General features: G+C 32.8%; 1 protein-coding gene across 4 annotated transcripts in view; it reads right to left on the reverse strand.

Annotated features, from left to right (window-relative positions):
• The window catches only part of Znf280d (zinc finger protein 280D), a 111,786-nt gene that overhangs the window by 4,424 nt on the left and 91,777 nt on the right, over positions 1-15,585 (reverse strand). For all 4 annotated transcript variants that reach the window (XM_046460803.2, XM_046460802.2, XM_046460804.2 and 1 more), the window contains 2 exons: positions 13,602-13,647; positions 181-236 (listed from right to left, as the gene is read on the reverse strand). In XM_046460803.2, coding sequence (XP_046316759.1) covers positions 181-236; positions 13,602-13,647 — 102 coding nt within the window. The remainder of the gene's footprint in view (positions 1-180; positions 237-13,601; positions 13,648-15,585) is intronic.

The raw sequence follows: 15,585 nt of genomic DNA on the forward strand, positions 1-15,585 counted from the left end.
TAAAAACCAAGAATCTGGAATATTTTTGTTGAAATAAAAATTTCAACAAAATCATTATTGAAACCAATAATATACACAAAAGGCTATAGAGCCCTTTGTCAGTTAACTATGAAATAATGTGGTTTACATGTTATTTTATATGCTTAAATTAAAAGAGATTCAGTTTTTCCTTATATTTACCTTTCAGAATTTGATGATTCTGTTTTTTTTTCAGCCACATTAGATCTTGCAATTTCCTGAAATGATTCACAATACTTTACTTTTACATTCATGGCTAAACTTAAAGAAAAGTATTTTTATAAGACTAAACATTCTAGATAAAAGGAACTTGAGTATCCAACAAAGAAATTCTGAATACAACAAAGAAATAGGAAAACAATTTTTTAATCTCAACTAGACTAATTCTCATAATAGAAATTAGAATACTTATTATTATTAGAAAAAGTGTTAGAATAATTCTCATAATAAAACTAGAATTTGTAAAAATATCAACCCATAAGGATTTCAGTGAATCAAAAATTTCTGGATCAAATTCAAGAAGCAGTTATCCAGTGATATCAATACCTATTGTCCTTATATCTCTTTCAAATATCAGCTATAATTACAGTGGAACAAAAAACTAGTAAAATAAAACTGAATTTTAATAACAAGATGCATCCACAGGGGGTGGGAGGAGGAAAAGAAATAACTGACAGTATTTGCTAATAACAAAAGTAAAAAATTAATACTTTGGAAAAATTCACACCCCCCACTGATGGTTAATTATTTCACTAATAATGGTTAGTTAATATCACTAATATTAATGAATGTGATTTCTTGATATTCTATAACATAACATGTCAGCATTTGGGATATCCAAATAATTCAATGAACCAATATTTTTCAAATGACCAATGCATAATGTTACAAAATTACACATGGTTAAAAAAAAATCCATTCAAAGTTTAAAACAGACCAATAGATTTTGATGAACAAGGTATAAAGAAATTCAATGATACAGAGTCAGATTGTACACTGCAACAAACAAAAAGATTTCACTTGTCTAGTGCTGGTGTAGTATCAGAGGAAAATAATCACAATTATCTGAAAAGATTTAAAGTACTGGGTGAAGCTGGATATTTTTCAGATATTTCTACCAAAACAACATATCACATTATACCAAATTCAGAAATATAAGAATCTAGTTTTCTTCTACTAAGACAGACATTAAAAAGATATTCATGAATGAGTATAAAACAATACCATTCTTCTAAATTTCTTTTGTTTGGGAGAAATAGTTATTTTTCAGAAATAAAAATGTTATTTGTTAACACACACTGGGTTTATTGCTATTACATTAAATCAATCAATAGCCATTTTTAAAATTTCTAACATGGTAAATACAGATTATTTTTTATAGTACAAATGGGTATATGTAAAAAGTACCTTCGGAAGTTCTGCAGTACACACCTATATGGCTATGCAAGGTATCCCTGTCTCCATCTAAACACAACATTTTCAATGGACTTTTGAGCCTCACTCTTTAATCATATGTGGACAGTAATCAACACACTACAAGACATCTGCTAACATGAGAAAGACCAAAATAAACAAAAAAGGAACAAAGAAAGAGGTCTGAATACATGAGAAATGTTGCTGGGGACAAAAGAAAAAAAATGTATCTATATACTTACTATTATCAGAGAGGTAGGTTATTGTACCAATTAAACAATAAGAAAACCTCCAAAAACAGAACAAACTGAGAATAAATGACTAAAGAGCTCTTCAAAATTATAAATATTGCAGTGAAAAGAGATAAGCAAGAAAAGAAAAGAAAATACCATACACTGAAAGGAGTTGATGCAGGTGATCCAATGCAGTAAAACTGACACAGAGCTCATGATTGAGCAAGCACATGACAGTAACAAAGAAATAACAAAAGGAAACTTTCTAAAAACAGAAGTCTTCAAATGCAGGTTTGTCAAATATACCTACCATAATGAATGAAAAAAGGGCAATGAGCAAACATCACGAAATTTCCAAACACTGGTATAAATATAATCATTACGGTTTCTAAAAAGAGCAAAGTAACCTAAACACCAAGAAAAAGAACAAAAATTGCTATAAGACTTATCAAAAATACTGGGTGAAAGACAGTGGAATACCACTTTAAAACTGCATAGAAAAATAGTTATCTATCCACATTAGCCAAAATACCATTTAAGTAAATATATTTTTAGAAGTGCAAAGACTGTAAAAGAAGATGCTCTGCTTCTGGGAAAGCTGGTAGAACACACAATCCAACAAACAACAAGGAAACCAAGAAAAGAAGAATTTATGCTTTAGGAAACAGAACATCCAACACCAGAGAGTGGCAAAGGAAAACGCATCAGGCTTAAAGAGCAACTAGTTTAAACCGGAGCAAGGATTGGAGAAGAGAACTCCAGACCTTTTCAAAATTTCTCTGTGTGTAAAAACTTTGAAAAAAATATTTTCAAATATTAGAAAAATTGTAATTTTAAAAAAGCATTATATGAACACAAAATTTTTAAAATGAGCAAAAAAAGGTGTTTTTTTTTAAAAAATTAGCTTTTAAATAGTTGGACACAATACTTTTATTTATTTTTATGTGGTGCTGAGGATGGAACACAGCACCTCACATGTGCTAGGCAAGCGCTCTACTGCTGAGCCACAACCCCAGTCCTGCGAAAAAGGATATTTAAAAAAAATTCATTTATTTATTCTAATTAAGTATATGATAGCAGAATGCACTTTAATTCACTGTGCACAAATGGAGCACTTTTCATTTCTCTGGTTGTACACGATGTAGCATTGTACCCTATGTACAGCCACACATGTACCTAAGGTAATGATGTCTGCCTCATTCCACCATCTTTCCTGCCACCATGTCCCCTCTCACGCCTCCCCCCTTTGTCCAATCACATTTCCTCCATTTCCCCATGCCCTCCTGCCCATTATGGATCAGCATCCACTCATCAGAGAGAACATTCAGCCTGTGTTTTGGGGGGATTGGCTTACTACGCTTAGCATGATGTTCTCCAACTCCACCCATTTACCTGCAAATGCCATGATTTTATTCTCTTTGAATGTCAAGTAATATTCCATTGTGTATATATACCACAATTTCTTTACCCATTCATCTACTGAAGGGCATCTAGGTTGGTTCCAGTTTAGGTATTGTGAGTTAAACTGCTATAAACATTGATGTAGCTGCATCACTATAGTATGCTGATTCTAACACCTTTGGGTATAGACCAGGAGTTGGACAGCTGGGTCAAATGGTGGTTCCATTCCAAGTTTTCTGAGGAATTCTATACTGCTTTCCATAGTGGTTGTACCAATTTGCAGTTCCACCAGCAATGTATGAGTATACCTTTTTCCCTACATCCTAGCCAACACTTACTACTGCTTGTATTCTTGACAATTGCCACTCTGACTGGAAGTGAGATAAAATTTGAGAGTGGTTTTGATTTGCATTTCTCTAATTAAAACATATGTTGAACATTTTTCATGTATTTGTTGATCGATTGTATACCTTCTTTTCAGAAGAGTCTGTTCCGTTCCTTAGCCCATTTATTGTTGTTGTTATTATTATTATTAGTGTTTTTTGAGTTCTCTATATGTCTTGGAAATTAGTGCTCTAACTGATGTGCATGCAGTAAACATGTTCTCCCACTCTGTGGGCTCTCTCTTCACATTATTATTTCCTTTGCTGAAAAGAAGCTTCTTAGTTTGAATCTATCCCATTTATTAATTCTTGATTTCATTTCTTGTGCTTTAGGAGTCAAGTTAAGGAAGTCAGGACCTAATTGGACATGATGAAGATTTGGGCCTAGGTTTCCTTCTATTAGGCACAGTGTCTCTGGTCTAATTCCTAGGTCCTTGATTCACTTTTGACTTTTGTAGATGGTGAGAGAGAGTGGTTTAATTTCATTTAACTGCGTATGGATTTCCAGTTTCCCCAGCACCATTTGTTGAAGAGGCTATCTTTTTGCCAATGTGTTTTCAGCACCTTTGTCTAGTATGAGATAACTGTATTTATGTGGTTTGTCTCTGTGTCTTTTATTCTGTACCATTGGTCTATATATCTACTTTGATGCCATACCATGCTGTTTTTGTTACAATATCTCTGTAGTATAGTTTAAGGTCTGGTATTAGAATGTTTCCTGTTTCACTCTTCTTACTAAGGCTAGCTTTGGCTATTCTGGGTCTCTTATTTTTCCAAATGAATTTTATGATTGCATTTTCCATTTCCATGAGGAATGTTCCTGGGGTTTCAATTGGAATTGCATTAAATCTGTACAATGCTTTTGGTAATATGGTCATTTTGAAGATATTAATTCTTCCTGTCCAAGAACATGGGAGATCTTTCCATCATCTAAGGTCTTCTTCAATTTCTTTCTTTAGTGTTCTGACGTTTTCATTGTATAGATCTTTCACCTCTTCTGTAAAATTGATTCTCAAGGTTTTTTTTTTTTTTTTTTTTTGAGGCTATTGTGAATGGGGTAGTTTTCCTAATTTCTCTCTCAGCGGGTTTATCACTTATATATAAAAATGCATTTGATTTACTGGTATTGCTTTATATCCTTCTATTTTACTGAATTCATTTATTAATTCTAGAAGTTTTCTGGTGGAGTTTTTTGGATCCTCTAAGTATACAATCCTGATGTCAACAAATAGTGATAAGTTTGAGTTCTTCTTTTCCTATTCGTATTCCTTTAATTTCTTCTAACTGCTCTGGCTTGAGTTTCAAGAACTATGTTGATTAGAAGTGGTGAAAGAGGGAATCCCTATCTTGTTCCAGCTCTTAGAGGGAATGCTTCCAATTTTTCTGTTTAGAATGATGCTGACATTGGGCTCATCATAGGTAGCTTTTACAATATTGAGGTATGTTCCTAATACCCCTAGTTGTTCTAGTGTTTTAAACATGAAAGGGTGTTGTATTTTGTCAAATGCATTTTCTGCATCTGTTGAAATGATCATATGATTTTTATCTTTAAGTCTATTGATGTGATAAATTACGTTGAGTTCCATATGTTGAACCCAGCTTGCATACCTGGGATGAATCCCATTTGATTATGGTGCACTATCTTTTTAATATATTTTTGTATGCGATTTGCCAGAATTTTATTAATTTTTGTATCTATGTTCATCAGGTACAGTGGTCTGAAGTTTCCTTTCCTTGATGGGTCTTTGTTTGCCTTAGGTATCAGGGTGATACTAGCCTCATAGAATGAGTTTGAAAGGACTTTTCTATTTCATGGAATAATTTGAGGTGGATTGGTATTAATTCTTCTTTGTAGGTCTTGCAAAACTCAGATAAGAATTCATCTGGTTCTGGGCTTTGTTGGTAGATTTTGATGGCATCTACTATTTCATTCCTCAAAATTGATCTATTTGTGTATGTCCTCATGATTTAGTTTGGAAGGATGTCTCTAGAAATTTGTTGATGTCTTCAAGATTTTCTATTTTCTTGAAGTATAAATTTTCAAAATAGTTTTCAATTATCTTCTGTATTTCAAAAGCATTTTGCGATATTTTCCGTTTTATCAAGAATTTTAGTAATTTTGAGTTTTCTCCTTTTTTTGTTAGGGTGGCTAAGGTTTATCAATTTTATTTTTTCAAAGAACCAGCTTTTTGTTGTCAGTTTTGTCAATTTCATTGATTTCAGCTCTGACTTTATTTCCTGTCTTCTACTTTTCCTGTTGATTTGTTCTTCTTTTTCTAGAGCTTTGCATGTTAACTTTTTATAGTTTTTATGAATGAGCTCAATGCAATGAACTTTCTTCTTTGTAGTGTCCCAGAAATTTTGGCATATTGTATCAGAGTTTTCATTTACCTCTAAATTTTTTTTTATGATGTCTTCTGCTATCCATGCATCATTCAATAGTGTATTATTTAGTCTCCAGGTATTGAAGTAGTTTCTATATTTCACTTTATCATTGATTTCTAATTTCATTCCATTATGGTCTGGTAGAATGCAGGGTAGTATTTCTTTTTCTTTCTTTCTTTTTTTTTTTGTATTTGCTAAGAGTTGCTTTGTAGCATACCATATGGTCTATTTTAGAGAAGGATTGATGTGCTGCTAAGAAAAAACTATGTTCACTCATTGATTGATGAAATACTCTATATGTCTGTTAAATCTAAATTATTGACTGTATTATTGAGTTCTATAGTTTCATCTAGTTCTATAGTTTCTTTGTTTAGTTTTGTTTGGAAGATCTATCCAGTGATGAGAAAGGTGTGTTAAAAGTCACTCAGTAATATTGTGCTGGGTTCTATTTGATTCTTGAAATTTAGAAGGGTTTGTTTGATATATGTAGATGCTCCATTGTTTGGGGCATAAATATGATTGTTATGTCTTGTTGATATATGATTCCTTTAAGCAGTATGAAATTTCCTTCTTTATCCCTTCTGACTAACTTTGGTTTAAAGGCCACTTTATCTGATATGAGGATATATATCCCTGCCTGTTTCCACAGTTCATATGAGGAATATGTTTTTTTCCATCCTTTCACGTTTGATCTGTGGATATCTTTTCCAATAAAATGAGTCTATTAAAGGCAGCATATTGTTGGGTCTTTTTTTTTTTTTTTCCAATCTACTAGTCTATGTGTTTTAGTTGATGAGTTTTTGCTACTAACAAAGTTATTATTGAAATATGGTTTGTATTCCCAGTAATTATGGTTTGTTTTTGGTTTTGTATTTGACTTGGTTTCTCCTTTGATTGGTTTTTCCTTCAGTGTAGTTACTTCCTTTGCTGATTTTCATTTCCTTCTCATGGAATATTTTGCTGAATATCCTGTAGTGCAGGTGTTCTCATTGTAAATTCTTTTAACTTTTGTTTATCACGGAAGGTTTTTATTTCATCATCAAATCTGGAGCTGAATTTTGCTGGACATAACATTCTTGATTGGCACCCATTTTCTTTCAGAGCTTGGTATATGTTCTTCCAGGATCTCCTAGCTTTGCGGGTCTAGGTTGAGAAACCTGCTGAGATACGAATTGGTTTTCCCCTTTACATAATCTGGAACTTTTCTCTTGTGGCTTTCAAAATTCTATCTTTATTCTGTATGCTAGGCATTTTCATTATAATATGTCTTGATGTGGATCTGTTGCAATGTTGTACATTTGGTATCCTGTAAGCCTTTTGTATTTGATTTCCCAATTCATTCTTCATGTTTGGAAAATTTTCTGATATTATTTCATTGAGAGCGTACATTCCTTTGGTTTGTATCTCTGTACCTTCTTCTATCCCAATAAATCTTAGATTTGGTCTTTTGATGCTATTCCATAATTCCTGGAGGTTCTGTTCATGGTTTCTTACCATCTTCACTGTGCGGTCAACTTTATTTTCAAGATTATATATTTTGTCTTCATTGTCTGAGGTTCTGTCTTCCAAGTGATCTAGTCTACTGGTGATGTTTTCTATTGAATTTTATTTGGTTTATTTTTTCCTTCATTTCAAGGTCCCCCCTCCCCCGAATCTTTCTTGAAGTAATCTTTTGCTACCTGTATTTGCTCTTTGTTGGAGTGACGGATTGTCACCTGTATTTGCTCTTATTTCATTGTTTGATATGTAGATCATTTTAATTATGCACATTCTGACATAATTCTAACATTTCATCTACTGTACTGAAAACAGATTCTATTATTGTATCATCTTGGTTTGTTTGGGGCACCCTTTTCCCTTGTCTTTTCATGTTTTCCATGTGTCTTCTCCTCTAGTAGTGCAAATCCAAGGTGTTATAGTTTCTATCCTATAATCTTATAGTGTCCCTGCAAGTTTCTGGTGTCTTGCCTTTAATGGGGAGATGGATATTAACAGCACCCAATGCAAATGATATACAGCTTTAAACCAAATAGTTTCTGTTTAGATGATTACAGTTTTATCACAATAAAAGAAATGATGTGTTCAATTAATATCTACAATATAGACAGGTTTGCAAAAGGGTCTACAGTTTCTATTGGTGGACAAAGACAGAAATGGGGTAGGGGGGTGTAGGGTGTGTAAGGTAAGAGGTGAGAATATAAAAGTATTAGATGATAGGAGTGAACATGAATCAAAAGAAGTTGGCTTTTAACAGGAGAAAAGAAAGAGGCAACCCTGCTCAAGGCTCTCTCCTGTCTCTGCAACAAGATGGTGGCTATTAGCACACCTAACAGGGATACCTCTGGCATAACCAAGCTTGATGACCTTGATGATAAGTCTTCCAGGTCCTGACTGTTGTCCCTAGATGGCAGTCACCACATTGTAGTTGGCAGCAGTGGTAGCATCAAAACTGTAAGTACCTTGGTGTTGGGCTTTCAGTCAATGGCTGGTGTCCCAAGACAGACGCTACTACAACTAAAGATGGTAGCAGTAGTAACAGAGGTAACTCAGAATGGCAGTGGGGGTGTCCCAAGATGGAGGCAACCACTTTCAGAGGTGGGCTGAAAGGGTGGGACTTACAATGACTTTGGGCTGCCTGGTAAGAGATACAGTGTTGTGGCATGCAGTGCTGTGGTGGGAAGCTGCTGCCAGGCCCTTTCTGTTGTCCCAAGGTGGAGGCTAGTATGTGGGGAGAGCTTTGGTGATGGCTGCAGTGTCCCAAGATGGAGGTGGGCCTAGGGAGCCATGCATTGGATAAATGGGGCGCAACAGCCTGGTTGTCTGCTCCATGCAGGGGTGGTCCTGGGCCTGGGCCCCTGTGCAGGTCATTGGGTCAGGGAGTGTGGTCCTGGGTCCCTGCGTGGTTCACCGGGGAAAGTCCTGGGCCTGGACTCTTGTGTGGGTCTGAGGGGCAGTCCTAGGCCTGGGCCTGGACTTTTCCACAGGTCACTGGGGGCCAGCCTGGACTGATGGGGGCCAGGATACATATTTTTAACACCAGAAAAATAATAAATATAGGGAAGGAAAGGATCATAGTACACTTACTGATCCAGCATATGTAACAGTATCAAAAACTATGATGTAACTGTGCTGGGATCAGTGCTGTGTCAAATCACACATGGGTCTGAGGAGGAAGAAAAAAATGCATATCTCTATATACAAGTTTTTGTGTATTTAATATTGTTTCTCAGAACATTAGTCAACTAATACTGAAAAACTGAAAAGTTCCTGAATTGAAACCCAAAACATTAGCTTAAGTTTAAATATTCTAACCAAATCAGGATTTATTATCATTTAACTTTCTTGGCCTTATCGAAAGTAAACACATCAATAAGTATTTTCAAAATCTAAGTTTTCTCTTGTTGCAAAAGAGCAAACTTCCATGTTTGACAATTTCTCTTGACCAATGGACAATTTTGAAAATTTTTAACATTGTTAATTTACTGATATTTCTTTTGCAAGATGCAACTATGGATACAACTGTTAAAATCTCAGAATACCATTTCAAAATCTGTATTAGACTACACTAAGCCCAATGTTGTTTTAAAACATAATGTCAGTTGTATATTACAAATCATTGATATGGTATATTGCTTTAAACTATTTCAGATCAAACCTCAATAGAGATTAAATTATCAAAAAATTTAAGTGCCAAATCAGTGGTTGTTTTATGTAAATTGTATGTATTTACAGCAAACAACTATTCTCTAATTTAAAAATTTGAAAGCGGGGCTGGGGATGTGGCTCAAGTAGTAGTGCGCTCATCTGGCATGTGTGAGGCACTAGGTTCGATCCTCAGCATCACATAAAAATAAAATAAAGACATTGTGTCCACCTAAAAGCTAAAAAACAAATATTAAAAAAAATAAAAATTTGAAATCTAAAGAACACTTCATTTTTCATGTCTATTTCAAATATAAAATCAGGCATGTAACTATATGGTTGTCCTCTTCCTCCCTTACCACTCCACGTGTGTCCTACCAGAAGCTGTGGGTTTGGTCAAGGGTATACACATAGCTGTGCTAAAATCTTTCAAACAAGTTCTCAAAACATTGGTAATCTTAATTTCTATTTAATAAATACTTTCCTCATAACTACTGATGTTCTCATGCAGTGATTCATGTATTTCAACTTAACTTTTTCATTTATTTTCAAAGTTGGAAAGAATGTTCATCTGTGGCTAATGTTTTGCATTTATTGAATATACTTTCAAAATTGCTTTCTGTCATTTGTTGTAAGCAGAGAGAGACAGCCTTTCATGAAATGTGCAGTTTTATGTACACTCATTGTATTTTCACTATAGAGCTTCAAATTATTCCATTTGATTCAAATTTCATACTGTACAGATAGTTTGCATGGTATTTTATAATCAAGATGCTTTTGGGCTGGGGCTTGGGCTCAGTAGTTGAACTCAGGAGCACTCAACCACTGAGCCACACCCCCAGCCCTATTTTATATTTTATTTAGAGACAGGGAATCTCTGAATTGCCCTAGCCTTGTTAAGTTGCTGAGGCTGGCTTTGAACTTGGGATCCTCCTGCCTCAGCCTCCCAAGCCACTGGGATTATAGGTGTGAGCCACCGTGCCCAGCAAACATCATCTCTTTCTAATTAATTAATAATTTCATAAACCAGATAATATCTAGATTTTTTTAAGTTTTATTGGGATAAAATTTTCTAATTATTTCTTTTGTGTCAATCAAATCAACAAAACTTTCTTTTTTTGTCATGACATTATTCTTAATGTAAATATAGCTAATAATCAGATACATTTATTTATGATTGATTACATAAATTAAGTATTTTCCTTTTATTCTCAATAGTATTTCAGATTTAACATAATTTTCTAATAGCATTATAAATGTTTTAAATTTTATTAGACAAATAAGACAGATTCCTTTGTATGATTATGCATATCATTACAATATATCTTATAAAAGTTCAAATAAATTAGAAATAGTCCTACATCAGACTTTCAATAATTTCTTGTGTACTCTTAAGAGGTAAACTATTTTTGCATAAAATATATATCTAGAACCACTCACACATATTTTATCATATTCTATAAGGCATCATCTATTATCAGTTTAAATATATTTTTAAAAAATCTTCAATTTAGTGACTTGGGAGGCTTAGGCAAGAGGATTGTGAGTTCAAAGCCAGCCTCATCAACTTATCAAGGCTCTATGCAACTCAAGGAGACCCTGTCTCTAATAAAATACAAAAAGGGGCTAGGCATGTGGCTCAGTGTTAAGTGCTTCTGGGTTGAATTCCTGGGACCAATGGAGGGGAAAAAAAAAAGTATGAATGAAAACGCAATAAAGCAAGAAGTTTTAAGTATACATGAGGAGATCATGATAATGAATTCACTAATGGAACACTTTAAAAAGATTAATCTTCTGCAAATCTTTGCCCATCTTAAACAGATTTTCAAAATCTAAATCATGAGCTTAGCTAGATCCACACTCTATTAAAATCACTTTTATTTTGGTCACAATGAAGGATTAAAATTTACTTCAAAATTATCTTTTTTTTCTTTTTCTTTTTTGGTACTGGGAATTGAACCCTCAGGTGTTTTCCCACTGAGCTACATCCCCATCCCTTTTTATTTTTTAGTTTGAGAAAGAGTCTGACTAATTTGCTTGAGAGTCTTGCTAAGTTGTTGAGACTGGCCTCAAATTTGTAATTCTCCTGCTTCAGCCTCCTGAGTTGCTGGGATTACAGGTGTGTACGACAACATTCAGTCAGTGTTTTCTTTTCCTTGTGCAACTAGTATGTTCTCAAGCTTTTGAAATTTCTAACATATCATTTTCTTTCTTTTTTATAATTCAAAGAAAATTCTTAATTGTAACTCTGAATTTCATGGTAATTTTGTCTAAGGGTTTTAATGTTAAGAACTTCATCATTTTTAGTAGATAAACACTGTTTTTCTAGACAGACCTGTTACTGCCCCTGTAGTTTTGATCAGTTTCTTCACACATTTTCTTCTGAACATTGTACCACTTGGCTTTTTAGATACAATATTTGAGAAAAAAAAATTAATGTACACTGAAAATGTTTATTTTTAACTAACACATTTAGCTAAATATATTTAATTTATATAATGAGAGTCAGTTTATGAGTGAGACAAATCATAAAAGAGAACATTACCCTACTCCCTACCACCTTATATTGGCTAGCAAACACTAAGTAACAAGCACCAGCAGTACTGTTGGAAGAAATGCAAGAGCGTAGATAATGACACTCCTGGAGGCTCAGTCTCAAGCGAAAGTCAAAAGCTGAGTATGGAGCAAGAACACTGAGAAAAAAATCCCCATCCTCAACATAAGGAATTACTACAGGTATTGAACCTGTGGTTGTCTTGAGGTAATCATAGCAATGAGAAAACCAAAATTCAGGTGAACGCCTTCCTAGACAGCCGCAAACTCCACACTAAAGGCCTAACATAAGAAAAGGTATGCACATTTCCACATACACATACTCTTTACCCCGGTCTCACAATAGTGTCTGGCTTTCCACCAAACATGATACAACATACAGAAAAGCAAGGTGAAAAATACCTCTAAGAACACAAAGGTAGACATGATCCAGATTCTAGAATTATCAGACATAAAATTTTAAATTACTACAGTTAATATGTTAAATGCTTTAGTAGAAGAAGGGTCAATATGCATAATCAGGATAGGATTTTCAATAAAGGGTCAGAAATTCTAAGAAGAATCAAATCAAGTCCTAGAAATAATAACAAATTTATCATTATAGAGGTTAAAAATGCCTTTGATGGACTCATCTGTATACCTGGCACAAATAAAAAATGAATCAGTAAATCTGAAGATTAAAAAAAGAGTCAGTTGGGGAATGGAAATCAAAACCAGGCATTTAAGAACAGGGCTAACATCAAATGGTTTAACATATGTGAAATTGGAACTCCAGAAGTAGTAGATAAGAGTTGGTTCAGAAAATACCAATTAGGATAAATGCCAAAAACAGTTAAAGACACAAATAGATAAACATATAAAAAAGCAAACAAACAAAACAGACTTAAGACATGTCATGTTCATACTGGTTGATAATTTAATCTTGAGAGTATGCAAAGAAAAATCACATATTACATAAAGACAATAATTATAGAAAGACATCACATCAGAAAATATGCAAGCTAGAAGACAATAACATTATTTAAACCAATTGTTTGAAAGAAAAAACAAAAACAAAATTGGAAATTCTATACCTACCATAAAATATCTTTCCAAATGAAAAAGATATTATTAAACAAAAAGCCTTGGAAGAATTAACTGCCAGCAGGCCCGAAACATAAGATATAGGAAGTAAAGGGAATATGACAGAAATGGAGAGCAACATCAAGAAATGAAAAGATTTGGAAATGTCCCAGAACATAAAATCATCTGAAACTACTAATTTTCCAGTGTGCCAAGTGATTGACGTTTTAATTATTTCAGGATTTTTACTTCATAAATTTATATCTATTACACAGTAGTAAATTAACATTATGCAAGTGAAATACATGTTTGTCAAAATGAAAAAACCTTAACATTTTACTTAAAATTAGGTATTTTTATAAGATGAAAATTTTTAAATCTATTTTTTCCTATTACATGCCAATAATTGTTGCTGACACATGCATTTTGAAATTTAATTTTTTAAAAAAATCACACCAACAATATTTTCAAAAGTCTAAACCATTAAGAAAAAAAATGAAACAAACTTTACCTTAGACATAGATTCTTGTTCCTTAATGGGCACTTCATTTTTTAATCTTGAAAACAAAATAAATACTCATTATTTTATACTTACAATAATGAAATAGGAAAGATTTTGCATGATTATAATAATTAAAATGTAAATCTAAACCAATATATATTTTATGACATAATAGTAAATTGGACCTCATATCAAGGTAAAAGTAAAATGTAGGCTATTAAACAAAAGATTTATTAAATGGTTAAAAATGAATAAAGACATGTATTTCTCTATCAAAAAGCAAGAGCATTTAAGGAATGTACTCTTTGCTAAATACAATTTAAAAGACATAAAGAATTACTCCTTAAAAAGAAAAAGCAGTATATATACATATATGTATACATATACATACACATATAAAATATACATTAATATTTATTATAATAGGACTTAAAAAGTGAAAAGAACCTTTTTCTATAATGAAATTCCATAATAATGTCACTTCAATATGTATTACAATTAAGTTACTCTAGAAGCAGTAAAATCTCAGAAATAATCTAGAATTTTGAAGAATATATTCTTAAAAACCTCCATAATCACTGCTCAACAATTAACTATACTTTATAAACCTCCTGACTCCTAAACAATGCTTATTATAACTTATTAACAATATTAACAAAGGTATATACCATCTAGAAAAATCTTGTAAAATAATCTACAATGTAACAGCTAGCTTTTCTAAATGACCTTTGTTTCATAAACTGATGACTAAAAATATTATTTGGAGAATTTAAGCATCAAAAAATATTGATATTATATACTAAATTCGATTTTAATGCACATAAGTAGGTCAGCCAACTTGACCTGAAATGCCATTAATCAAGAGTTAATTGATGAAGGCTCAGTAACTATAAGAAATAGTATATTTAATACAAGCAACAACTACACTGACTTTTAAATTTCATAGACAAAAATGAAGATATCTAATAGGACAAAAATGTCATCTCTTATAACGTTCTCTCATGGCTAGGCAATGGCAAAGACTCTTCCTCTTTATGAAGTGCCTATGCATTTTAAAAATTAGGAATATAGGGGCTGGGTTGTAGCTCAGTTGTAGAGCACTTGCTTAGCAAGTGTGAGGCACTGGGTTCGATCCTCAGCACCACATAAAAGTAGAAATGAAATCAAGGTATCTTGTCCATCTACAACTAAAAATTTTTTTAAAAAAAGTTAGGGCTATAAAAGGAAAGAGTGTATAGTTCAGTGGTAGAGAATGTGCTCAGTATGCACAAAGCACTGGGTTCAATATTCAGCACCACTAAAATAACAATGATGGTGATGATGATAAAGGGGCTATGGCCTTTTTTTTTGCATACTGTTATAACTGTAGTACATTACAATAAGTTAAAATTAATTTGTTAAACAAGTTGAACTGAATAAAACTTGAACAAAAGATTGATCAAATACATTTGAGGTTAAAGATTGTGTGATTATCTCAATTATCTAAACAATATAAATAAAGATGAGACTGTATAAAGTATATATAACTTCATTGTTTTAATGGAGCATATGGATAAATAATTGTTTTAAAAGTAACATGTTTAATGAAAAAACATTGTTAGTCTAAACATAGATATTATATTAATGAAGCATTGAAATAAATTAATCTTATAACTGATTTTTATTTCTAAGCATTTGATCATTTTAAATTCAATTTGAAAAAACTGAAACAAATGGGCCAGAAAACACCTAAAAATATAAAATATTTTGGGGGCTGGGTAGAGTGCTTGCCTAGCATGTATGAGGCCCTGAGTTTGATCCCCAGCAAAACACACAGTTATTTTCTTTTCCGTTTACTATTAAAATGTTATCAAAGATCTTATACTCTTAAAAAAATTACCATGCTAATCATTTTCAATATGGGTATTATAATAAGTTAGTTTTATGCAGCAATTAAAAATAAAAGCCATTAAGCATGTTTAACTGGTATTGCTGGCATTTCCACTGGGGAAAC

The sequence above is a fragment of the Marmota monax genome, unplaced genomic scaffold (assembly GCF_021218885.2).
Source record: "Marmota monax isolate L192 unplaced genomic scaffold, Marmota_monax_Labrador192_F-V1.1 WCK01_AAM20220418_F8-fsc00001, whole genome shotgun sequence".
Taxonomy (NCBI): Eukaryota; Metazoa; Chordata; class Mammalia; order Rodentia; family Sciuridae; genus Marmota; species Marmota monax.